Source organism: Aspergillus ochraceoroseus (assembly GCF_002846915.1).
Source record: "Aspergillus ochraceoroseus IBT 24754 chromosome Unknown P175scaffold_2, whole genome shotgun sequence".
NCBI lineage: Eukaryota > Fungi > Ascomycota > Eurotiomycetes > Eurotiales > Aspergillaceae > Aspergillus > Aspergillus ochraceoroseus.
Window position 1 is genome coordinate 170,565 of NW_024468477.1, and position 25,059 is coordinate 195,623.

The 25,059-nt window shown below is 47.2% G+C and overlaps 9 protein-coding genes across 9 annotated transcripts; 5 read left to right on the forward strand and 4 right to left on the reverse strand.

Moving 5' to 3' along the window:
• Positions 1 to 2,550: 2,550 nt before the first annotated feature.
• P175DRAFT_0554948 (alpha-N-acetylglucosaminidase) lies at positions 2,551 to 5,226 on the forward strand. The gene is made up of 3 exons (XM_040900598.1): positions 2,551 to 2,925; positions 2,981 to 3,126; positions 3,185 to 5,226. Exons 1-3 carry the CDS (start codon positions 2,690 to 2,692, stop codon positions 5,038 to 5,040), a joined length of 2,238 nt encoding a protein of 745 aa, XP_040753654.1. The 5' UTR covers positions 2,551 to 2,689; the 3' UTR covers positions 5,041 to 5,226.
• Positions 5,217 to 7,162, reverse strand: P175DRAFT_0452455 (uncharacterized protein; the record flags this gene model as incomplete). The annotated part of the gene is made up of 3 exons (XM_040894518.1): positions 5,217 to 5,494; positions 5,547 to 6,721; positions 6,779 to 7,162. 3 exons carry the CDS (start codon positions 7,160 to 7,162, stop codon positions 5,407 to 5,409), a joined length of 1,647 nt encoding a protein of 548 aa, XP_040753655.1. The 3' UTR covers positions 5,217 to 5,406.
• A 348-nt stretch (positions 7,163 to 7,510) lies between these two features.
• On the forward strand, positions 7,511 to 9,540 carry P175DRAFT_0452457 (putative choline transporter Hnm1). The gene is made up of 5 exons (XM_040894519.1): positions 7,511 to 7,711; positions 7,770 to 8,078; positions 8,142 to 8,186; positions 8,247 to 8,602; positions 8,662 to 9,540. The coding sequence occupies exons 1-5, from the start codon at positions 7,624 to 7,626 to the stop codon at positions 9,391 to 9,393; spliced, it is 1,530 nt and encodes a 509-aa protein (XP_040753656.1). The 5' UTR covers positions 7,511 to 7,623; the 3' UTR covers positions 9,394 to 9,540.
• Positions 9,541 to 10,557: 1,017 nt separating this feature from the next.
• On the forward strand, positions 10,558 to 11,635 carry P175DRAFT_0431256 (uncharacterized protein; the record flags this gene model as incomplete). Its single annotated transcript, XM_040893474.1, has 3 exons — positions 10,558 to 10,621; positions 10,672 to 11,366; positions 11,420 to 11,635. The coding sequence occupies 3 exons, from the start codon at positions 10,558 to 10,560 to the stop codon at positions 11,633 to 11,635; spliced, it is 975 nt and encodes a 324-aa protein (XP_040753657.1).
• Positions 11,636 to 11,650: 15 nt separating this feature from the next.
• Positions 11,651 to 13,519, reverse strand: P175DRAFT_0507131 (Zn(II)2Cys6 transcription factor domain-containing protein; the record flags this gene model as incomplete). The annotated part of the gene is made up of 4 exons (XM_040898245.1): positions 11,651 to 11,895; positions 11,948 to 12,912; positions 12,961 to 13,345; positions 13,423 to 13,519. 4 exons carry the CDS (start codon positions 13,517 to 13,519, stop codon positions 11,651 to 11,653), a joined length of 1,692 nt encoding a protein of 563 aa, XP_040753658.1.
• Positions 13,520 to 13,828: 309 nt separating this feature from the next.
• Positions 13,829 to 16,118, forward strand: P175DRAFT_0514379 (putative glucokinase). The gene is made up of 3 exons (XM_040898803.1): positions 13,829 to 14,090; positions 14,144 to 14,419; positions 14,444 to 16,118. Exons 1-3 carry the CDS (start codon positions 13,967 to 13,969, stop codon positions 15,685 to 15,687), a joined length of 1,644 nt encoding a protein of 547 aa, XP_040753659.1. The 5' UTR covers positions 13,829 to 13,966; the 3' UTR covers positions 15,688 to 16,118.
• Positions 16,119 to 17,882: 1,764 nt separating this feature from the next.
• On the forward strand, positions 17,883 to 19,055 carry P175DRAFT_0431936 (uncharacterized protein; the record flags this gene model as incomplete). The annotated part of the gene is made up of 5 exons (XM_040893513.1): positions 17,883 to 18,125; positions 18,186 to 18,287; positions 18,352 to 18,508; positions 18,592 to 18,668; positions 18,726 to 19,055. The coding sequence occupies 5 exons, from the start codon at positions 17,883 to 17,885 to the stop codon at positions 19,053 to 19,055; spliced, it is 909 nt and encodes a 302-aa protein (XP_040753660.1).
• A 287-nt stretch (positions 19,056 to 19,342) lies between these two features.
• Positions 19,343 to 21,170, reverse strand: P175DRAFT_0521452 (uncharacterized protein; the record flags this gene model as incomplete). The annotated part of the gene is made up of 4 exons (XM_040899204.1): positions 19,343 to 20,236; positions 20,290 to 20,706; positions 20,734 to 20,834; positions 20,891 to 21,170. The coding sequence occupies 4 exons, from the start codon at positions 21,168 to 21,170 to the stop codon at positions 19,343 to 19,345; spliced, it is 1,692 nt and encodes a 563-aa protein (XP_040753661.1).
• Positions 21,171 to 21,764: 594 nt separating this feature from the next.
• P175DRAFT_0514382 (uncharacterized protein) lies at positions 21,765 to 24,406 on the reverse strand. The gene is made up of 7 exons (XM_040898804.1): positions 24,006 to 24,406; positions 23,831 to 23,941; positions 23,440 to 23,777; positions 22,479 to 23,383; positions 22,369 to 22,391; positions 22,142 to 22,311; positions 21,765 to 22,080 (listed from the first exon to the last, which is right to left on the reverse strand). The coding sequence occupies exons 1-7, from the start codon at positions 24,075 to 24,077 to the stop codon at positions 21,867 to 21,869; spliced, it is 1,833 nt and encodes a 610-aa protein (XP_040753662.1). The 5' UTR covers positions 24,078 to 24,406; the 3' UTR covers positions 21,765 to 21,866.
• Between the last annotated feature and the right edge of the window lie 653 nt (positions 24,407 to 25,059).

Here is a 25,059-nt window from a genome sequence, read left to right on the forward strand (position 1 = left end):
TAAGATATAGTAAGGAATACTACTAGTAGAAGATATAATTATTTTTAGTAATAGATTTAAGAAAAGCTACCAGGGCCAGTACTATATAGACTATAAATATATAGTATATACTAGATATAAGAAAATTATACATGGAAGAGTAGCTATTAACCTGTAATTATATATATTTAATATAAAGATTATAGGGGCTCTCTAGGATCTAAAGATAGTTATTAGGAAGTTACTAGGTACTAGTTATTACTAGCTATATATAGATAGTATCTTAGTAATATAGTATAATAGGGGAGAGACTATAATCTCCTCCTACTAGGCCTTCTAAGTACTATACTACCTAGTTAGGTAATATAGGGTAGAGCTCTGCTGGGCCCCAGGCCATAAAGGGATTAAAGGTAATAAGAGGGTAGACTAACTAGCTAATTAAGGGGCCTCCCCCAAGATCAGGGGCCCAGAATAGGGCTCCCTAGAGGCCATGCCTATTACTAGTAAGATTAGAATAATAGGCTACTAACTTTACTAAAAGGTATAGGCTAACTAGTAGGTAAAGATATTTCTAAAACTATTAAGCTAGTACTAGTAATAATAAATAAATAAGGTAAAGATATATAAGATAACTCTATTCTTAAAATTATATTTCTAGTATCTAAATCTCTACTACTAGCTAGTAATTAGATTCTTATATAAGGACTTTAACTAGTACTATAAATATTTCTAGTATAAGAATACCTAGCTTATATACTCCTATAGCAGGAATAAGAGCCCTAAGTACCTAATCCTTTACTACTATAGTAAGTAGCTCTTTACCTAGTAGCCCTAATAACCTCTATAGCCCCTAATAATCAAGTACAAGATAATTAGGTATTTAAAGTAACTAGAACTTAAGAACTTTACTTTACTTCTAGCTACTATAGGATTCTATAAAAATATATACCCATGCTAGAATAACCTAAGGCTAAGATATCTTAAGCTAGAGGCTAACTTAGGGTAAAATAAAATATAGGGCCTGGAGCCCTGTAACCCCCCCTAGTAAATACTAAATTAATACCTACACTCCCTAACCCTCTCTTTTATTTCTATTATACTAAGTCCCTCTTTCTAGATTAACTAGTCTTACCCCACACTCTTATATATAAAGAAGGGCCCGGCGCCTAAAGATACCTGGGACAGCCCTGGTAGCCCCCAACAGAGATTTCCCCATAGCAGCGGCCACATATCAGGATAATACAGGGACAAAGGCCTCCCCCCCCCTACATAAAGGTAGAGGCCCCCGCTCATGCTAGAATTATCTTCTAGAATGGCAAAAATATATACTATATCTGCTTAGATAGATAGGTAGATAGATGCACCTACCAGCTTGGCACGCCCCTATACCCCTAGGGAGGTCAGGAGCCTCGGGCTCACGCCCGAGGATGCCACGTGGCGTTAAGCAATACAACAACAACAACAACACATATCACGGTGTGGGGTATTCCCCAAGAATCGACCCGCTTGGCCAACAGATGCTTTATTGAGAATATGGATTTCTAGAGTAGTGAATGAAGCACTTTGAATTGGGAGCTATATGAGATGAGGTCTCTGGAAAGGTAACATGTATTAGAATGGATAGGATTGCTTGTACTATCCGCGCTGTTTTAGAGTAGCCATACCATGCTCCCTGACTCTATAGGATTTGTACCTCTTGTGTTCAGGCGTTTATCATAATATAAAAGCATTAGTGGTCAGTTTTCTTAATTGATGGGAGTTACCAGTAGGGAGTAGATATAAAGTATTCAGTGACAATCTCCAACACAAAAATATATTTCCATACCTATATAAATTATACTACCCTTAGATATGACCCTAATATGAAGTATCTAATCAAGGTTACCGACAATAAATAATATATGCTTGTATTCTACAGGAAGCTATCAGGACAAGCCGAAAATATAAAGAATATACAGGTGCCTTTACTGCCTATATTTTACCTATTATAAATCTTTAACTACTTATATTAAGGTAGTTTTATATCTTTAAACCACGCCAGAGGAATAAATTTTTGTACCGGAAAGACTGATATTGTCTAATTTAGATATTGTTTTCTATATATTCAAGAGGCTAAAATCTTAGGTACATTCTGAACATCGTCCAGGTCGAATTCTATTTCCAGCTTTCTCCTAATGGCTTACCGGAGACGGGAGCCCGGAAACCTACGCAGTGCATGCGTCTTTCAATAGGTGTCTGAAGGCACGCCCGGCCCAAGTAGTAACACAAGAGCTAGAGCGTCACTGTATAAGATTGGTTTCTAAATCATACACCATTTGGGAGATTGATTGGGAGTGGAGGCAAAGGAGACCCAACAAGCTTTTTAGCCCTAAGATTCGGAGGATCTTGGTCTGGTAGGTTTTTGGTACAGATGGCCTGATTTACGGAACTCATACTGGTTAATATACAGCTAAATGCTACTTTTCTTACACTAAATTCACCAAAGCTTTACTCCGTATAGCAATGCTAATTATATCAGTAAGAACTAAGCAAATATGTTGATTAGAGGCGTACACGAGTGGAGAAGACATCAGCACGTGGGTGCATCCAACATCATCAACAGACACACGAAATAACCCCATATCAAGGCCCCTCAAATTATAAATATCAATTCTTTCTTGCCGGATCGAAACATATATCAAATTGGGATGCCTCCAGACTCTTCGCAACCATGAAATCTGCCATAATTCCTGTGCTTTTGCTTGTGGCCACCACAGCATTTGGCTCATCCACTCGCGGCATTGAGAATCTAATCCAACGCCGCCTTCCAAAACATGCACATGAATTTCGCTTCTCCCTGGTTAATGACACGCGAGGCGAAACCGTCAATGATAGTTATGTTGTTTCTCCAATGCACGATGGGAAGATCCTAGTCGAGGGTAACTCCTTGAGTGCCTTGTCTAGAGGGTTAGTAGCGGTGAACAAAGTGTTTTCAACGTGAGGGCTAACAATCCACGATTAGTCTTCACCGGTTCTTCACCGATATCGCCGAGGTCGACTTTTACTGGTTCATTGGCAATCGTCTAGATGCCCTTTCTTCTTTCCCAAGACTTTCCGAGACATTGGTGGGCGAGAGTGTCGTTCCTTGGAGATACCATTTTAACACCGGTACGATCGCATCTCCTGATGTCTGTACCGTCCTGCCGGAATCTGGCTAACTAGGCAGTGACATTCTCCTATACAACGGCATTCTGGTCATGGGAAGAATGGGAAGATCAACTGGATTGGATGGCCCTTCACGGCATCAATCTCCCCCTCGCTTGGGTGGGCGTAGAGAAAGTTATTGTTGAGGTTTTCCGTGAACTTGGACTCACTGACAAGGAGATTGCAACTTTCCTGAGTGGTCCAGCATTCCAAAGTTGGAACCGTTTAGGAAACATTCAGGGCTCCTGGGGCGGCGATCTCCCCTACAGTTGGATTGAAAGCCAGTTTCAGCTACAGAAAAAAATCATTGCTCGCATGGTTGAACTAGGAATGATGCCTATCCTGCCGGCCTTTACTGGATTTGTGCCCCAAGCAATCACTCGTGTTCTCCCAAACTCTACAGTGGTTGCCGGGTCCCGATGGAATGGCTTCCAGTCCGAGTATACCAACGACACGTTCCTAGAACCATTTGACACAGCCTTTGCGGATTTACAAACACGGTTTATCTCGAAGCAGAGAGATCTATATGGCAACATCACTCGCTTCTACACGCTCGATCAGTACAACGAGAATGATCCTTATTCTGGCGACGTGGACTATCTCGAGAGCATCGGTCGGAGTACCTGGGAGAGTCTGAAGACTGCTGATCCTGAGGCCATCTGGGTGATGCAAGGATGGCTCTTCACTTCCAACTCTCGTTTTTGGACAAACGAACGTATAGAGGCCTATCTTTCGGGCGTCAAAGTGGACACCGATATGCTCATCCTGGACCTCTTCTCTGAGAGCTCACCACAGTGGCAGCGTACGAACTCATATTATGGAAAGTCGTGGGTTTGGTGCCAGCTTCATGGTTACGGTGGTAACATGGGTCTATACGGCCAAATTATGAATATCACGCAGAACCCAATTGAGGCTCTAGCGAATTCATCCTCGCTTGTTGGGTTTGGATTGACAATGGAAGGCCAAGAAGGGAACGAAATAGTTTATGACCTTCTTCTCGACCAGGCCTGGTCCTCGACTCCCATTGACACCGAAACCTATTTTGAAAACTGGGTGACGCGTCGCTATGCGGGTGTTCATTCCCTCCCGAAAGGATTGTATCAGGCGTGGGAGACTCTGCGCTCAACCGTCTATAACAACACTCACTTGAGTATTACTGCGGTGACCAAGTCAATTCTCGAACTGAAACCGAGTACCTCTGGGCTCGTGAATCGAACCGGTCACCACGCAACAACTATGACATACGACCCCTCCGTCGTAGTCAGCGCATGGGATCTCCTGTGCCAGGCAGCTACGACCGAGCCATCTCTCTGGGGCAATCCATCCTTCCAGTATGACATGGTGGATGTGACCCGCCAGGTTCTTTCAAACGAGTTCATTACCCGCTACAATAGCCTTGTGGCTCTTTACCTCGACACAAATGCGACAAGCGGCGAAATCAATGCGGTCGGTGGGAAGCTGATCGAACTCCTCTCCACGCTTGACGCTGCCCTGTCTACGAACGACAACTTCTTGCTTTCTCGGTGGACCCAATCTGCCCGCTCCCGGGCCCCAGCAACGCAAGAGAAAGTTGCAGATTTCTATGAATACAATGCGCGCAATCAGATTACGCTATGGGGCCCCCGGGGTGAGATTAGTGATTACGCCTCGAAGACATGGAGTGGCCTGGTCTCGTCGTATTACATCCCTCGATGGGCGATGTTCGTCTCCTACTTGGCCTCTACGCCAACCGAGAGCTACAACCAAACTGTGTTTGATACTATGCTGCTTGACTTTGAACTTGAGTGGCAATATGCAAAGTTAACCACACCGCGCACTCAAGGCAACCTGCAGACCGTCTTGGGAAAGGTTTCTCGAATTCTCTCTATTGAGGAGTAATATGTATAGTTGTGGATTGAAGGCACTATGAACAACTCAAAACATATAACGAGTTGATCGATAGGTGTTTACCATTATTTCTACGTTATCAGCAGTTAACGAGGTCGTGTGCAAGATAACTCTGGCTAAGACAACTATCATATTAATAAGATATGTGCAACATAGTGCTGTTTTGCTGAGTAAACTACCTAATGTAGAAGTGACAATAATTTTACACATCCGCTGCTGGTTTATTTGGACATAAAGGATATTATTGGAAATTTCTAATAGAGTAGACCATTATAGTCCTTCTGTACATGGTAGCAAGGGACATAAATGTTATCGCACGTAGACCGTGCGATGCCAGATATACGCCCGCTACATCGCTTATTCAAGCTGAAATTCGAATTGGATACTCGGAATATGCGAGCTATTCGCCGGCATGGAAAAGGTAAGATTCCAGAATTCAAAATTGCTAATGTTTGTTAGTAGAATTCTGGTAAATAGAAAGAAAGTGATAATCTTACTGGATGATGCTGCAGCTTCCACCAGTCAAGCCACAGAATGAAATTTCGGGGACTGGATTGACAGTGCCACCGGTGACCTTGATATCCAAACCGTCCACGTCATCTAACCCAGTGATATCACGCTTTGCTCCAAGCGGGTTCGAAGCGAGCACAAAGGTGAAAGTGCTCGAGGCGTCGCCTAATGGATAGGTCAGATTTAGCGAGTATGGAGCTACCTCAGCCTTTAAAGCTGGCTGCTTGGAGTATAAGTTAAAGTAGCCGATCGACTCGTCAGAGCGTGTCCACTGGACGACTGAAGGGCTAAAGGAGGTTGAGTCCTTGGAGTAACCACCCACGACGCTTTGGTTAAACGAATCTGTGCCAATGGTCAGATTCGCCGAAAGCCAGGTGGTGATGTTTCGCGGCTCATAGTCCGCGGGGGGAGCGTAGGAGTGTCCGCTGTATGTGCGCTCGCCGGAGAATGAGGTCAGCCTTGAGATGGCTGCTTTTGGGACAAGTGTCTTGTGGAATTTGGAAAGAACGGCAATAACCGGCGCAATCTCAAAGTCATCGGCATGGGCCATGGTCCAGATTGGATAGCTGTGCTTCCACACATTCTCTTTTCCTACCAAGGTCCAGATCCAGATGGACATAATTGCGACATATTGGTTCATGTCGTATCCATAGGAGCGGTCCCAGGGGCCTGCAAAGTTCCTCATATTGGGATTCCATAGTAGTGACTCGTACTCCCAGATCTGCTGGACCGCGCGTGCAGCGTTCTGGCCAATAACAGAGGTGGTGGTTCCGAGGTACTTCGCCGCAATCGTGAGGGCGTAGATAGAGACACCAGCATAGGTGGGTCCATTGAACTCGGATAGAGTGTGGTTACGATCAAAGAGCTCGAGAAATTCACGAGCTTCGTTGTCGGCTGCGGCGGTCATATTGGCCTCGTTCAATTTCCGGCCGGTCCATGAGCCGACTACAGTCCTCATCAACCAAGCGTTGGAGTAGGCTGGGTACAGGTTGTCCTCATCAACGCCACCAACCCGGTAGCTATCGCCCTTGGTATTGTTGTACAGGCTGTCCAAGATTAGTTCCTGCACATCTGTAGGCAATAGCTTCCCGAATTCCTCGTAGATGATGATTAACGCAGTACCGATAAAGCCTCTCCAGTTGGGATCCCAAGAGTTATAGATCTATTATGCCTCCGTTAGGCTTTGTTTAACCGATGTTGGCAGCAGGGGAGAACATACCACGGGGGGATAAGCCTCACTTCCGACAGTAGGCTGCTCAGGGTAGACTGTGTAGTCACCATACCACTGGACAGACGTGTCCTTCTCTTGCCCACCGATTACACTCTTGAGGATTTTGACCGCTTCATGAACATCATTTCCATGATTGCGCTGGAGAAGTCCAACGGAATACCAAACTGTGGACCGGGTCTCGTGAGGCCCTGCGGCAAGGGGATAATAAAAGTAGCGCAAATATGAAGCCGCTGGGTCATAGAGGTCATCTTGGATCGCCATGGACTGGTCGAAGAGCGCCTTTGTGTCCTTGCTCAGCTCCGCAGAGCGGACAATATTGGCACCTAGCAGGCTAATGCCCAAGGCCCGAAGCCAGTTCGTATTGAATAGCATGTTGGTGTCTGTGAACTGCGCTGGTATAACCAGGATTCATGATTACCTTGGGGCTCTTATACACCAACAAGCAGGTATTAACCAAATGCTACTATCTCCGCAGCCAGTAGATAACCCCAGCTCAGTGACCGGGGCTTTGTGGGTCAGAAGATGAAGAACCATGGGCTAATCGATGAAGATACTTCCCCTGGAACCGGCATCGGCAGATAGTCACCGGTGAAGCCCGGTATACATCGGCACAGGGACCTCCCCGCTGATATCTGGGGAGACTCATGGCCACGCGACCGATCGATAAGCGTTTTCCCGCACTTGACATTATCCGTGGTATGGAGGCCGGATTGGGTACTGGCTGTTTAAGATCAACTGCCAGCTATAATAAATATGACCGGTGCCACCCCTAGCATAGTGAATGTGAATTCTGCAACTTGTATCTGTGTTCATCTCGCTCCCAACATCAGAAAATGGATGACCTAGCTGCGAAGGAATCGATTATCCCGGGGAAGGATGGGATTGAGATGGATGCAGATGAGATGCGGCTGGCTCAGATGGGTATGTTCTGTGTCGCCTTTCCAGCATGCGGATAACTGCAGTGTTAACTATGTACCAGGTCACAATCAGGAGCTGGAGCGTCACTTCAGCACTTTGTCTCTGATTGGCCTGGCGTCCACGACGACGATATCATGGACTGGCTTGGGGCTCGGTATCGTTACGGAAATCAACGCTGGTGGACCAGGTGCAATCATCTACGGCTTCATCCTCGTAACGATCATGCAGTCGTTTCTCGGCGCATCTCTGGCTGAGTTTGTCTCAAGCTACCCGACCGAGGGCGGCATGTATCATTGGATTGCTGCCGTTGCCCCGAAGAAATCGAGTGCCTTCTTGAGCTTTATCACGGGGTGGTTGACTGTCGCTGGCTGTAAGTTGTTACGAATGGATCGTCTAAGTAATCAGAGACCGGCTCTAACAGATCGACTCTCAGGGATCTTTACCACAGCGTCGACCAACTTAATCTTCTCCCAGGTCGGTATGTATTTAGAATCGGGTCCAGGACATGGTAGCGGGTTCGTCTCTAACAGCAATATAGTCCAAGCACTTTATGCGCTCTACCATCCAGACCTTGTCATTCAAACCTGGCAAACGTTCATCATCTACCAGATTCTGAATATCCTCACTGCCGGGGTAGTTTTATTTGGAAACAAAATCATTCCCGCCCTGAACAAATTCTCTTTGTTTTACCTTCAGATTGGCTGGCTAGTTGTCCTAGTTACCGTCGTGGCGTGTGCACCTACTTATCAAAGCACCGAATTCGTCTTCAGGACATGGATCAACAATACCGGGTGGAATAATAATGTCATCTGTTTCATCACTGGCCTGGTCAATCCGCTGTACAGTTTGGGAGGACTTGATGGTGTTAGCCATATCACTGAAGAGATGCCTAATGTAGGCAGTCCCCCGAACCCATCAATCTATACAGATACTAAGCTAACATATATGTGCAGCCCTCGCGTAATGCGCCGTTGGCAATTGCCATCACCTTGACTGTCGCATTTGCTACCGGTCTTACTTATCTGATCGGCCTCATGTTTAGTGTGCAGGACTATGCTTCCTTGTCCACAACAAGCACTGGGTTGCCTTTGGCCGAGCTTTTCCACCAGGTCACGCAATCCGCAGGCGGCGCCTTCGGACTAACATTCATTCTTTTCGTTGCCCTTGGGCCCTGCGTTATCTCTTCGCAACTCTCCACCTCCCGGGTCCTGTGGGCCTTTGCGCGGGACGGCGCCATGCCATTCTCGGGAGTATGGGCCCATGTCAGCAAGCGATTCAAGATTCCCTTCAACGCGCAGCTGTTCGTTGCCGGCGCCAATGCCGCTCTGGGCTGCCTGTACCTTGGTAGTAGCACTGCGTTCAACAGCATGTTGGGTGCTGCAGTCACAATCAATAATGTCTCATACTTGATCCCGATTGCCACCAATATGCTCACAGGTCGGGCCAACATGCACAAGGGGGTGTTTCACATGGGTCGATGGGGTTGGGTTGTTAACAGCGTTACTGTGGCCTGGCTCCTGTTTGCGATTACCTTCTTCAGCTTTCCATACAGCATGCCAGTCACGGTTCAGAACATGAACTACACTTGTGTCGTTGTGGGGGGCTTGTGTATCCTGATTCTTGGATGGTGGTTTGTCGGCAGCCAGCAGTATAAGGATCGGATTACTCGGGTGAAGGAGGAGTAGGGACGCAAGAGATTTTATACGAGATGGATGAATCCTGTTTTATATATAATAATGACGGTGATGATGGAAGTGAAACTGGCCAGGTCTTCTTGCCCGTGACTTGTACCAGCTGGGTGAATATAACAAAATTGAACCGATATCCCATACCTACTTTACCTACTTTCCCAGTCTTAACCCGAGGAGCTTCCACTTCCACTACCCTGGAGAAATGGGCAAGCTGTCTTCACATTTTAGAGTAATAGCACTTATTAGTACAATAGCATGATTCGTCAATAATCTATCTATACTGTTCCCCGCTACGAGGCCCGGAAATTCCTGCCGATATCAGAATTGCCTCGAGTGACAGCATAGGGTTTGTCAGAGATAATTTTCGGAGACCCCTGAATAAACTCGACTAGACTTACTTGGTAGTTAGTACTGAAATTGCTGATGAAGATTCCCACTCCGTACTATGTGGATGGACTCCAGGATGGAGTATATTTACTCCCGTGATTCTTCATATTTCCTCCTGTTGTTCCGAAAATCAGACGAGTAGCAATCCTACTATTACCTATCCTATCAATGGTACTACTTGGGAGGATATATTTTATCAGGATCAGATCCTAAGCATCTACGGAGTACCGAGAAATAGCTAGGGAGTACTCCGTACGAGTATCTTTAATATAATTAGGTTACATTAGTCTACCCACTTTTAATTCCCACTTTCTTTCTATTAGTTGGAAAAACCCAGAGTAATTAATATAGTTAAAGATAGTTATAGTCATAAATTCACGAGGTACGGTAGCTTTATCTCTGACTAACACTGTGCTGTAAGCCCAAATTTCCATCGCCGGGTTCACCGAATTGCCGGACTTGCCCGGTTCGGAGTCTGGTATACGGAGGAAGATGGCAATGAAGAAGATGGCCATGAGCCCTTACTACTAAGATGAGAATGAACGGCATATCTTATATTACTATGCTGTCAGGATTCCACAAAAAGTCCGGCGGCTGTCCCAAAATCAACATCTCGTATGAAATCGAACGCCTTTTAAACGCGCCGCTCAACTTGCACGGACTTCAAATTAAAAAAAAAACAAAGTCGCGGGAATATATACAGCCAGAATATATTTCTCAATTTTTACCTAGGCCTTCTTGTACTGGTGTTTCAATCGAAATCTGCCGAATATGCGTCTCATCATCCGCAAAAGTCCGGATCAGGCAGCGCAGCACATCACTGGCTATATAATTAGTAAGTCTCAGTCGGCTCACCACATAAACAGAGACTTGAACTTGTCATAGAACGCATTAATGCCTTTGCTCCGACAGCTGCACGCCCGTTTGTATTAGGGCTACCGACGGGCGGCAGCCCTCTACCTATTTATCGCGCCTTGATCGCAGCGTACATCCAGGGGAAGGTCTCATTTAAGCATGTCGTGACGTTCAACATGGATGAGTACGTTGGTCTGGCTCGAGATCACCCAGAGTCATATCATTCCTTTATGTACAAGAACTTTTTCAACCACGTGGATATTGACCCGCAAAACGTCAATATTCTGGACGGAACCGCTGCTAGTTTAACTGAGGAGTGTCTAGCATACGAGGCTAAGATTAGGGCGGTTGGTGGCATTGATATTTTCCTCGGTGGTGTTGGCAGCGACGGCCATATTGCCTTCAACGAACCGGGCTCCAGCCTTGCCAGCCGCACTAGAATCAAGTCCCTCGCGTATGAGACTATGATCGCAAATGCGCGGTTTTTCAATGGTAACCTGGACTTGGTACCGCGGATGGCACTCACCGTTGGGGTCCAGACCATCATGGAGGCGAGAGAGGTGATTATCATTGCCACAGGAAGTGCAAAGGCCCTTGCTATCCAACAAGCAATCGAGGGAGGGGTGAGCCATCTGTGCACTCTATCCTGTTTGCAGCTGCACCCCTGCAGCATGGTGGTTGTGGACGATGACGCAACCCTAGAGCTCAAAGTCAAGACGGTCAAAGTGAGTGATATGCCCCGGCTGCGTAAGGGAAATGAGCATTAACACCCTTGCAGTACTTCGCGGGGGTGGAGAGGACCATCCTGCAAAAAGGCCTAAGTGACGACGTTCCAACAACACCGATTGACCCCATTTCGACCACAACTCCATCCAGGCGACCACAGGATGGCGAACTGACCCCGGATAGCATGTCGTCACGGATTGACACACCAAAACCTTTGTCTGTACGATCGGCGACGATCCCGTTCGCGCTTGCTTCCCCAATTTCGTGAAGAACGATCCCATTTCTACACCGTCCAATCCGAATACATCATGTGTTGCAGGCTGGACTGGTCAAATATTTGCCATGACTGGTCCATGGGTGCAATTGCAGGGGGATCCTCATAGGCATTCTGTTGTAGGTCCACAGAAGTAGGTGTGTGGACAGTAGCCAGACTGGCTTCCAGACGGGTGATAAGTTTGTCACAGAGATTTGGTTTCAGCCCTGTAATCTGTTTGAGCATTTGAAGATGAATTCTTATGTTAGGGAGGTCTACGTCGTTGTTAGTCCGAAGAATTTCGCAATGTAGTTGCATAGAATTTACCATCTGCTTCGCCGGCCCCGCCTTCAATTCCTTGGATAACGATAAGTGCAGCCCAGGTGATCATGATCTGGTCCCAATTGGACCATATAGTGCTATCGTGGGAATGTAGCTTCAGGGTGGCTCGGGCTGACAGGAGCAGCTCATGTTGTTCTTGAGGCGTGATACTGTTGGACCAGAGATCGCATCCCCTGGCTGGATGATAGATGGACAACACGACCAGTCTATGCAACACGTATTGCCGAAAAACCAGCTTGACATCTTGCTCCGAATTATCCGAACTCTGACTGAACTCGACGAGCCACTCATCCAGCTGCCTTGCCCAGTCTCTGATCACAGCCGCATCAACCGGTGTGAAATTGCTATGTAGGTTTATAGTGGGTTGTGTCTGACTGGTAAAACATGACCAGATGGTTGGTAGGCCTCTTCCAGTAAAATGCGTTAGCCCAGTATGCATCATGCGGGACAACCGATAAAGCTGGTCGCGATGGGACGTTTGCAGGCCCAGGAGCGGGGACTCTATCGGTATGACAGGACAGGATAGATGGAGGGATGCATGCTCCAGATCAATGATTTGCACACCGCTGAATAGCTTTCGCCATTCTCGAGAAGTGTCGTCGATATGGGCCGGGCAGTGTTCTAGGATAAGACGATAGGCTATCGATATCCAGACACCCGTCTCGCGAACAACAGCCTCCGTAAGAAGCCCCGCAAGTACAATGCCCAGCACAGTCTGGAACGCCCATTCCTCAGTATCCTCTGGTGTTTGGCTCACTTCACTCGTGGGAATGCATAACTGGGCGATGGCATTGCATAACACGTCAAAGTAGTGCGTTGCAATCTCCGCCACATCCGGCGGACCACGTACACTCGAGAAGAATAGAATTGAAGCCACGAGCAAGGGTTGTGGCGAAGAGAAAGTCTGTTTGCGGGGCATAAAATGTAACCCTGGCATTCGATTGTGAAACCTGCCATGATTAGATCGGGCTTGTTTTGAAATACAAACGTGGACTTACGATAGCCAAAGGTCTTTGACGGTCCTCTTGTGCCATATGACTGTGGGGATAGAGCTAGGAGAACTCCTCTGAAGCACTAGTACTGCATCCCACAGTGCACTTAGGCTGCTGAACTCTTCTTCTCCATCCTCTGATCCGCCATGAGCAGCTGGGGACTCCACGCAGGGGCCAAGCACGCCAGATATACCAAGTCTATCTTCAATGAAATCTAGTCTACGAAGGACATCTTTTTTGAAATCGTCCTCCTGCAAACCGATTATACTATGGGGCAGTGTAGCTGCGTTTGCACGCGGCACAAATATACAAGGGAGACTGGAGCGACGACATCGACGGCACACACCGTTAGGTTCGATGATACATTTCATTTTCTGCCTGCGGCAGTTGACTGTGACTGGTTAGAGAATCCCAACTTTTTTCCCCATTCCACGCTTAGGTTAGGGTATGCAGCTAGGGGGTACTGACTGCACGCCTTCCGCGGCTTCTGTTGAAGGGGTTGATCCGCTCCTCCACTGATCTGGCCATAGCGGGTTTCTGCATTAGACCTCTGGCTGGTGGCCATATTCTCCAGACGAGTGAGCTCTGTACCAAATCGTAGAACCGGCGTCGCCAGGAGTTAGTCGGGAATCCGGGAAGATGGCCGGTTTTATGGAGCGGACCTCAGTGGGGCAACCCGGCGGATATCGGAGGCATAAACGACATCGCGTAAGCATCAGGCCAGAAGTTGATTGCATGGAACTGTAACAGGGGTTTACTTTAGTTGGGTGGTACTCGAATCGGGGCGTACTAACGGCCATCTCCGGCCTATTTGGCCGAGTTAGCCATAAGATCTTTGGGCCCACGCGTTTACGGATCCAAAAGTCGCATCGAGCACGGTCTCTAGAGAACAACGAGGATCTCGGTACATGAGAAGACGGCCCCTAATCCTTCAGTCACTAGAAATGTCTGATTTACAGATAATCCCACGGCTTACCGAGTTCCATCACCGTGGCTGTTGCCGTTGTCGACCATGGAAAACGCGGTAGATGGGCAGCAATCCAACCTGCTAGCTCAGGCGCAGCAGATTGCTGACGACTTCGAGATCGGCTCCGAACATATTCAACAAGTGACAAGGCATTTTGTAAAGCAGATGAGTGAGGATACTCCCGATAACTTGGCTTTACGCATAGTGCTGACAGGAGTTCAGGGGATGGTCTCGCAAACCACCGTGTTTGGCAATTACTTGCCTACGTGAGAGCCGTGCCAAATGGGAGCGAGAAGGGCGAATTCTTAGCCGTGGATCTCGGTGGTAGCAATTGCAGAATATGCCTTGTCCAATTGCACGGTGATTCCACTTTTACGGTAACGCAGAACAAGCACAGTGTCCCGCCAGGCGTCATGGTCAACCGCAGTTATACACCTCTTTTCGACTTCATCGCAGAGAGGATATCGGAGTTTTTCAATACACACTTAGATATCTGTTGTACGCCGGCCACGGACGGTACAGCTAAGTACCAGTACAAGTTGGGCTTCACGTTCAGTTTCACTTGCGAGCAAACGTCGCTGGCTAGTGGACGACTCCTTCATTGGGATAAAGGTTGGGATATTCCCGATGCCATCGGTCGAGATCCCTGTAGCATGCTGCAAGAGGCAATTGATAGATTTGGATTACCAATCCAAGTAACAGTTCTGGCGAACGATAGCGTTGGTACGCTCTTGACAAGATCATATTGCTCCGGGCAGAGGTCATCAACACTTGGGGCGATCATTCTTGGGACAGGAACCAATGCCGCATATGTCGAACGCATGTCTAATATCGGAAAGCTGAGCATGCCGGCTAATGAAGACGATGTCATGGTAATTAACACTGAGTGGGGTTGCTTCGATGACAAGATGGAGGTCTTACCCAGCACAACCTTCGACGACGAGCTTAATGAAGCGTCAACGGATCGTGGCTCTCAGATGCTGGAAAAGAGAGTTTCGGGACTCTATCTTGGGGAGCTCCTTCGATTGGTAATCCTGCGACTATTACGAGCCGGCGCTTTTAACATGAAGGTGGATGTGGAGTCACCATTATTCCGTCGAGACGGTATTGATAGTTCCTTCCTCTCACAACTTGCCCTGGCAGGCACGCAGGACATCAACAACACCATCAAGCTGATTCAAGATACACTGTCTGCGCTAGACGTCAGCGGTTCTGATGCCCAGGCCGTACATTTACTAGCCAATTCCATTGCCCGACGGGCTGCACGCTTAGCAGGAGCCTCACTAGCCGCTATGATCATTCAAAGTGGGCGGCTCCAGGCGACTCCCAAGGGCTCAAAAGGCCCCAATCCTTCTCCAGGAAAACAATATCAAGGACGCACAAGATTCAATCGATCGATAGGTGGCATTGGACGGTTCCGGTATCATCTGACCCTCTTATGCCACCGGCTTCTTAGTTTGGTCGGAATGGGTTCACTGATTCGCAAGTCGTCATCTCAAATGCCATCGCAATATACACCAAACCAATCCGAATCCTATGCTGAGGAGGATATAATTGACATCGGAGCGGATGGGTCTCTCATAGAGTTGTACCCGACATTCGAGGAGGACATGCGTCGCGCTATGAGGGAAGTACCTCAGATTGGACATGCTGGCGAGCAAAGAGTTCGCATAGGTCTCGCAAAGGATGGGTCTGGCGTAGGTGCTGCTCTGATGGCACAGGTTGCAAGCCAGACAGAAATGGAATCTCTGATGGGTGGCCAGTAGCCCTGCCGGCCCAGGCAAGTGAAAAGAATATTCTTGTCCCCTGCCTTGCTCAATAACACCCCAGTGAATAACTGGCGCTATGGCTTCGCCCGGGATAATTGAGTGACGATTTTCTCTCCACTCGGCTACAGATACTCAGTTTAAAAAAGCACAGATTATTATCTGAGTGTCGTCAAAAACCATGGTGGGAGGAGAAAAAGGCTTGCATTCAATCAATGTATTCTGAGGCATGTACGCATTTTGCTTGACTAATTCCAGAAGAGAAAAGCTACATGTGAGTTGGGCTGCCTGAATGTACTGTATATCGTGTTTGACTGGCTTTTTGAATCTTTACTTAGGGGATCATAGTTTGAACATGCGAGTGTGAGGCGATGCTTTGATTATGGTGAGATCTAGTCAGCAATATTCTGGCTATAGGAGTAGCTCGAGACTTTTCGTGCGACTATATGCAATCAATATCTGGTGTACTGCTGCTATTTCACTTTTCTTAGACAGGAGCCATCCCTTCCTCCCGTTGATACTTCTCAACTTAACTAAATATTCAATATTCAGACCGAAGAGTCGCCTATGATACTTGTTGAAGGATAAAGACTCTGTTCCAGAGGCTAGAAAGAACCTTTAGGCCCACGATGAAATATGTGGCCAAACAGTGATATAGTGACAATTATCCGCATTGCCATAGAGTGCAGTTACTCTGAACCAAGAGCATGCCCTAAATACGTTGCAGAATGGATGCCAGAGACAAAGGCATCCTAAATGCGAGTGTGAAACCTAGAGTTCAAGTATAAAAGCTCCGCGCGAGGAATGCAGGAGAATTTGTTACCTGAAAGGTCATCGAATAGTATATATAGGGCTTCATGTCCCAAATGATATACTCTACATTCATATATCTAGAGCTAGCTTCGCTACATATATTTTTCTGGATAATATACCATCTCCTTCCCAATACCCTGTACCTTGGGAGTCTGGACCCCGAGATTAGGGCTTGGGCACTATTACAAGGGGAAGTTAAAAAGCCAATCCAGCTTCCTCACACTGGGGGCGAAAGTTTGAAATACAGGACCAATATAAAAAAAATCATAGCCTGTGTTATTTTTAACCCAGGCCTCCCATTCCGATATGTCTCAATGTTATGGTATGTAAGCGGCAGATCTCAAAGTTTTGATATGTGCTAAGTAGGTATACTCGGATGGCTCGCTTCAACTGGAACATTTGTCTGGATGGGGAAACGAATTGACGTTATACTCGAGCTAAATTAATGCGTTGAGTGATGCTCCTTCACTGACTGTGCCCTCGCCTACAAATAGAAAGTGGATACCGCAATTCCAGCGATCATTGCGACTTAGAAGCTGAGCCACCAGGCGTGGATTACATACCGTAATGGGGTTGCTACAGCGCACATAAAGCCCCATAACGTTTCGCTGGTTGATCCCATAATGCTTTATGTTACCCAAGGAGAGCAAATTATGCATATATTGGCCTTTTACAAGTTTAAAATCAAAACTGGCTCTACCCTTCATGTAAATCGGAAGCCCATGTTGCAATTAAAGCTTGCATTGAGTTTGTGTATATAATGAGAATTTGTGGGGTTCAATATAGCATAGGATAGGCCTGGTTTCAAGGCAGCTATCGACTGTGAGGCTCGGCTTACTGTATAGACTACTGAGCCAGGGATTCGATTAGAAATGAGTGTAGAGCGTTAGCTGCCCCTTCCTATAGTAACATCGTCCACCCAACGCATATAGCACCAAGATTCACGGCAGGAGATTGGATAGTAGATCAGACGCCGGGTTCGCCAAGAATGGGGGCCAGAAAGCTTGCGAGTGAGTCGAGAATTGCAAAGCTGGAAATATCCGGGATCACGAAGGCTTAGACAGACAGGTTGCTGGGCATGCCGTATAAGCTAAACCTTCTAGGCACCCTGAACGGTATCTGCAGGAAGATCAACACTTTTCATTTAACTATTCTTTCTTGTAGCAGACTTGGCGAAATCCACTCAAGGGCTGTGAAGATGTCTTCCACAGCCGGTTAACATCACATGGTTCCTGAGCGAGAGCATATAAATGTACTGCATAGTACTCGCTGGAGGTCTGAAGGAATATAATGAATACAGATTAAACTCGCTGTTCCTTCGTCATTGTCTACTACTTCCGATTTATCCTTCCATACCGGCAAGAATGCCTTCCATGTCGACTATGAAATTTTTGTCTGCAATGGCTATACTTTGCACCGTTGTTCAGGCACAAACGCTGGACAAGCCAGCCCTAACACCCAATCTAGACTACCTTTTGCAGGGAAATACGGATAATCTTCAGCCAGCCGCAAGCCATTACGGTAAATGGGAGGATGGTTGGATTCCGGCCGACTGCAAAAGTATTGCCGAGGACCAGCAGCTCAACCCCACTGATTTTGAGGTGTATGATGTATTCTATGGCGATGTGAGATGATCACTACCTAGAGTATACGAGGAATTGAACATGATCTCTAACAAATGATAGTGTGGTGATGCGTGGTCTTTTTGCCGCCACAAGAGCTCGTCGGATAGCATAGATACCATCATTGATACTTTTGGAAGGGTTCCCGTGAGGATGCGCAGTTGGGTGCGATGCAATAATCCTGAATCTTATTCTAATTGCCGAAACTAATGCAATAGATAATAACTAGGTTCGACATGTTCTGACTATTCCTGGCGATAATTGGGCCTTCAACTCTAACGGAAACATTGCCTTCTCTGGTACAACAAGTCAGAATTTGGATGTTGCACTTCATGAAACGGGCCATAGTCTCGATCTACTGGGGGCGTATGGTGAGACTCTATCATGTATGTTCTATACTTCCCAGTTATCAAACATGATCTCTAGTAGGCAGCAGGAAAACAATGGCATCTATTAACCGACATATTAGCCAGCCAAACCTGGTTAGATAACTACAACCAGGATCCAAATGTGCCCGATGAATACGCGCGCTCAAACCAGGTTGAGGTAAACAGGTCGATGAAGCTAGGAAATAAGAAGGGCTCCCTGCTAACACTAGTTTAGAATGTGGCTCAAAATACCGTCGTCGGAATCTATGACAAAGTTGTTCCCGGCGGCTTCGGGTCAGTTCAGCCAAACTGGGGAAATATCTTCCATCAGTATTCGACCTTGCAGTCCATGGCCAAAGACACTATCATCCCTGGTGGTACCTGTGATCGTCATCTGGCAAATTCAGAGACTGTTTCTATGGCATCCACCCAATCCAACGCCACTAGAATGGCCAGAATCAGGAGAGTCAAGCCCAGCCACTCCTTTAGACAAACCTATAACAATATTGTGGAAGGTTTCACTCCATTTAGTACGAAAGATACTTGCCATTTCTCTTGGGCCTAAGTTCGTGATCTTAGGGGCTTATGGGCGGTCTTTTATATACTGCGTCTGAAACCAGGGTACCTTGAAATTGGGAAACAGAATATAGAATAATTTACAAGATTGGGAGGTTTCTTTTAAGTTTTAAGATTCTATTCACAGGAAATGCTTATCAGTCTTAAATGATAAATTACATTGTCTCTGCTGGCTATAGTATATTGTTGACCGAATTATGTATAGTTAGGGTGACTTCCACAATTCCTTTTAACAGTAATGTATGTACATTCAAAGTGTATGTAATAGGCTCATAGTTACATTCTAAACCGCAGTGCAGCGTTCTTCAATCCTGCTCTCTTGGACTTTCTGCTTGTCGGGTTGGGCGCATTTGTGGTGGTATTATAGGTTGCCAACGAGTTTGTCACTTCCCATTGCAGGGTACTATTCCCTTCTCGATAAGTGCTTTTTGGGGTTCCAATTGTTTGATATCCAGGTCGCACGGAGAGTTTACCGGTAGCAACATCTTTCCCATAAATAACGCGCTCAAGGAGCTCCAGGGCAAGAACTGGCTGGTAGAATGGCACTTCATGGCCACTTTCGTACACTCTGACGAACGCAAACCGGCCGGATTGTCGAACCTGCCCATGTACGATGCCATCGGAGGTGATGATGTCCGTATAACCCGCGCTGCTGAAGTGTGGCGCCCCGACTTCGATGGACACGGCCTCACCACCAAGCCAATTACAATTGTAATCGGCATCTCCCGCGTACATGACGACGGTTACACCTTGATCAACAAGCTTGGCAATGTCTTCCGTAGTACGCATGAGGCGGCCATCATCGCCAGTGGACGAGAAAGCCAGGTATACGGCATTGTTGCTTTCGGTGTAGTTAACATAGGCGCCGATTGCAGCCTGTACTGAGGGTTGATTGAGATAGTTAATGTAAAATGAGTAAGGGAATGGGTCCGGAGTGAGCTCGCGGAAGTCATATTCATCCCGGCCAAGGTAGGTGTCATAGACGTTCTCGACCAGGTTAGCACAGAACGAGTCGGCCGTGCTGCAGATTTCATTAGTTCCTCGAGCTGCGCAGTCCAGCAGCTGAGAAACGCAGTTTCCGGGGCCATATAAGTTGTTATACAGCATGGAGCTTATAGACTCGTTAAAAGGCAGGTAGTCGTACGTATTCCCCGGGTAGACCTGTGAGCCCTAGGGTTAGTGGTACATCTCCCTTCGTTGTTGTATTATCACCAGATACTGACCGTGAAATTATAATACGCCTGGTATTGAATAAGCGGGTCATACCAGCCATTGCCAATCATCACGCTTCTCAACTTGACCTTTTTAGCGCCATGAGGGAGGTTTGCATTCTGCTGCTCGATATACTCGTCAAAAACCGGACCATAATGTCCCCCGTAACTCTCAGTGGTAAAGTGAAATTCCTCTCTGGAGTACTGCGGGAAGGCCCCCATAAAGCCCTGTAGGGTACGGTAGAAATTGGGCGCTGCGTTATCAGTCGAATTAGCCGTCAGACTGACATTAGGATACGAGTACGTCCCGCACGAGAGGTCAGACGCGTAGTCGGGGCAGGTTGTTGACGGTAAAGTAATAACATCGTCCGTGGAGGAATCAACATAGCCCGGGACAGGAATGCTATACGAGAAGCCGGTTTGGACGGGCTGATCAATGTAAAGCATGTTACTCACATTGGACCAGGAGTGAGGATTGTTGTATATGGAACCATTGGAGTCGATTCCACAAGGGCCATTTTCTTGAAACAGGCCAATCATGGAGGAAGAACCAGGACCTAAGGAGTTTCAGAGCAGGTTCTATAGATCGACGCTCAGCTGTGATTTGACTCACCTCCATTAATCCAGACAGTCAATGGGGCATGCTTTGGATCCTGATTCCGCGCCTCGAAGAACCAGAAGAAAATATGCTCGTGCTCGGCGACGTCAACGTAGCCGGAGAAGCTCTTCACGCTAGGATCCGTCTCACAAATTCCAGTAGGAACTTCCTTGTAGCGAACGGGGATATCGAGGTATCCCTTGGTATTGGTGAAATTGGTTGGGATCTCGACGAATTGCCCCCATGTTGTTGCTGAGAAGCACCCGAACAACGAGACAAGCACGAAAGACCGCATGCTGAGGACAGTGAAATCACAGTTAACAAAAGAAATCCACAAGGCTTGTTGCTATCGATCCGAGGCTTGTCTTTTAGCTTAGCCATGTTATCTTTACTCCCCCACTTCTTCATGAAAGGGGGTTGTTGGGTTTGATTACATTTTAGCGGGTGTAACATCGGGCTGGTTCTGGCAAATCAGGACACTACTGATATCAGAAGATTCGCTCTTTGGCAACAGACTGCAATCCGGACACCCACTTTGTACGTGGCTTACTGTCAATCATGTCAGAATAGCAGATAAGACCAGCAGGCAGCATGGTTTGATTTTAGACATCCTGTGAGTATCCTCAAGATACGAGTAAGCTAGTTGGCGAGCTATTCCTGTCTAAAGTTCATTCCCGGATGGAGTGATTATATTGGCACCAGGACGCGATGATCCGGGTAGCCATATTCAACGGCTAGCTCAGTCACACTTCCTACTTGATTCACGTTATTATATATGTGGTCTGTTGCTTACATGGCGGTGGTGGCCATGACTTACACACCAGGCGTGACACCAGATATACTTGTAAAGTCTCTTCACAACTATATACATCTATAGTCTCTGGGGTTAAACATATCTTGCTCGATTTTATATGCGATAATATGTAGCTAAATTATAATACATTGATGAATGAACTATCTTGGTATAGAGGTAAATCATGGCGGAAATTCGTCACACATCGCCTGAATCCATCCGAAATGTCGGCCGCATTTGGACCTGGCTGTCAGGTGCTCCAGTTGCCAGAGTCATGCTGGACGGCTCTGTCTCGTGAGGCAAAATATCCTCCGCTAGCTGTTCCAAAGACTTGATGTGGCCATCAGAGTCCTTAATATCTGGGATAAGGAAGTAGGTGATTAGAAGTCCCAGGAGCATGAATGCAGATAGACTACACAATTGATTAGATCGCAAATCCATGAAAAGCAGCCACTTGAGGACCGGGTCCTCACCATAAAAGGGCATATCCCAGCCAGTCGGGGACGTCGTTATAATTTCTACCGTGGCCAAAGTTCACATAAGCCAGAAAGCACTGTGCAATGACGGACCCAAGCTTTCCAAATGCTGCAGATAGTCCGTGGCATGTGCAACGAAATCTAGTCGGGAAAACTTCCGCCGGAATCTAAGACACATGCTATTAGTGAGGATACCGGAATCTAGAGGTTGGTGAGACACTTACAATATAGGTCGTCGTGTTTGGTCCTGACCACATTCAACCCTAAATGTTAGTCTCCCATCATTTCGGGTGTTGACGAAGGGGAGGCGTAGTAGGATCACCATGAAACGTACCGAAGTTGAAAAATACTTGAGACAGTATGTACAACACAATTAAGGCGGAGGAGTCACCACTCTTTACCAGAGGGCGAAAAGTAGCCCCGATCACGACATTCAGAATGAAGAGCCAGAAAAAGCCGCTAAGTTGGATATTGCGTCGTCCCAGTCGGTCAATTGTTAGGATGCATAATAAATTGCCAACGACCGCTCCAGAGGAGACAACGACTATACTTTGATAAGAGTTTTGGAAAAGGTACTGGAAAACATTACTCGCCGGGATATCATCACCATACCAGATGGTATTGATAACACGAGGACTAATTAAACCCAGGCCATAGAAAGGAAGGTCCAAGCAGAACCAACAGAGGCAAGTCGCAAATAGGACCCGAAATGCTCTTGGATTGCCGACAAAGCTCTTGAAAGCTGTCAAAAAAGTCCGTAAGTCAACCGGAGGAGATCCTTCTTCGCTTCCGAGACGAACTGAGCGAATACTTGGTGCCGTAAAATCAGAAGCTGTATGAGTGGGGGATAAAGCGACAGAATCAACACGGGACATTTCACCCTGGTTTAGCATAGGGACGGATGCATCCGTGGACTGGAAGAAATAAGAAACATCTGCTGCGGCCTGCAAGCTGTCATGGGTCACTTCAGCTGTGTAACGCGGAGACTCGATGATAGTGAGTCGAAACCAGAGGGCGATGAACGCGGGGACCGCTCCGAGTCCAACAATCAGGCGCCAGATCGAGTCCACATCGCGAATGCAGGACCCTGTGCAACCATTCTCTGTGCCGTCTGCAAGAAGTCTATGGCGAAATCCGGCTACTGCGATGAGCGCAACGAGGTTTGCCGCTAATTGGCCGAGAGACTGGCAGAAGAAAACGGCTGCAAGCATCCGGCCACGGATGGGCGTAGGGGCGAACCTATCCAGAAGGTCAATAGGCTGATGACACTTGTTGTGGGTGGGATTGGTACATACTCTGAACATATCACTGCCGAGAGAGGATAATCACCACCCAGTCCCAGGCCCATAAAGAACCTCCAGAAGATCAAGAGGCCGATGACGGACATGGACGATTCCGCACCCGACGAAGCCAGAGCTACTCCGATGGTTGTAAAGATTAAGATGACCAGCTCCAGTCCGTACATCTTCCGTCGGCCCCAGATATCGGCGGCAATGCCAAACATAACCTGTCCGACCAATGCGCCGCCGAGGGTAGTGACACTAAGCGCGACTTCATAGCTATGTGGCATATTATTGGCACCACCCCAGTACACAATCCCCAGCATGGGGTTGACCATATTGACCGAGAAAATCTACTCCATTAGCAATTCATCCGGTAATATGATCCACAGAAGCCTGAATATACCGCGTATGCATCTGTAAAAAACCCGATCCCTGCTACGATTCCCACCCAGAGCCTTTCTCGCCGTCTGGCATTCTCTAAACGGTCGATCATGTACTTGCGCCGCTGCGCTAGCTGTGCGGTGAAACCAATGAGCCTGATTCAGATCTTATCATGACATTCTAGAGTCTCTACTTACTGTATGGTGTTGAAAACTATCATAGTCGCGCCACGGATTGAGATGCAATGTAATAAACGGAAACAACGACATTTTCCGAGACGGAGGAGGGTAGACACCACAACACACAGTTCTTCTCGCATAGACCGGTTTATAACGACCACTATTTGATCAGAAACATGACGGTCTCTGATAAACCCTTGACCTTTCAGGGGAAGTTTGCCCGATACGGGGCGGAATACTACATGGCTCCGGGAACCTGGCGGTGGTTTTTAGCCCTGCCCAGATTTGAGCTGCTGCCGAGAGACATCTAGTACTTGTCAGTAGTCATGGGTTAATATAAAAGCCAAACCTATTAGAGAGGACGGAGTATGAATACGTGATTTTTGCCGCCATTTCAGTGGCCCAAACGTCTGTGTTGCTGCGCCCCCAGGAACTCTGCTATCTCCTAGCCCAGCACCTTGCAGAAAATGGCTGCCCATGCTCCTCGTATATGACCAATGTGAGGTCAATGCGATTCGTTGGCGCGCAGTAACTAGTAGTTAGGGTTAGCCGTATACGGATTGGACCCCTCACTCACACGGAGGAACTTCAAATGTACACGAGGAAACCCTCATTTGTTTCCGAGAATCCCCACCGTCTCCTTCCAGCACGTTCCCGCCCTGCTTAGTTCCATTGGATCGGAATAGACCCTAAGCTGTGCGTGGCCACGCGCTGAGCCTCGTCCGGAAGAAAGAAAACAAGTTAGCTGCGTCTTCTAGGAGATATAAATGTTATTAATGACGTCCTAAGAGCCGCAACAGGCGAATAATCCCGCTCGCTGCTTGCTAGACTCGATCTGAATGAAAACCCATGGAGGATTGAGGCCCCGGTGCAACACAGATCGCATGTTGATGCAGAAAAGAAACAGGCTGAAGGGAATATTGTGGGAGGACACAGTCGCGTGCCTCTTGCTGGCCCCTTAACAAGGTAACTTACTATATCTTAAAAGTACTAAGGATGGCAATTTGCATATATGTACTGGCCAGAGAAGCTTACTTGTCGGGCATTAGGCTGAACTAAATGTCATTTGTCC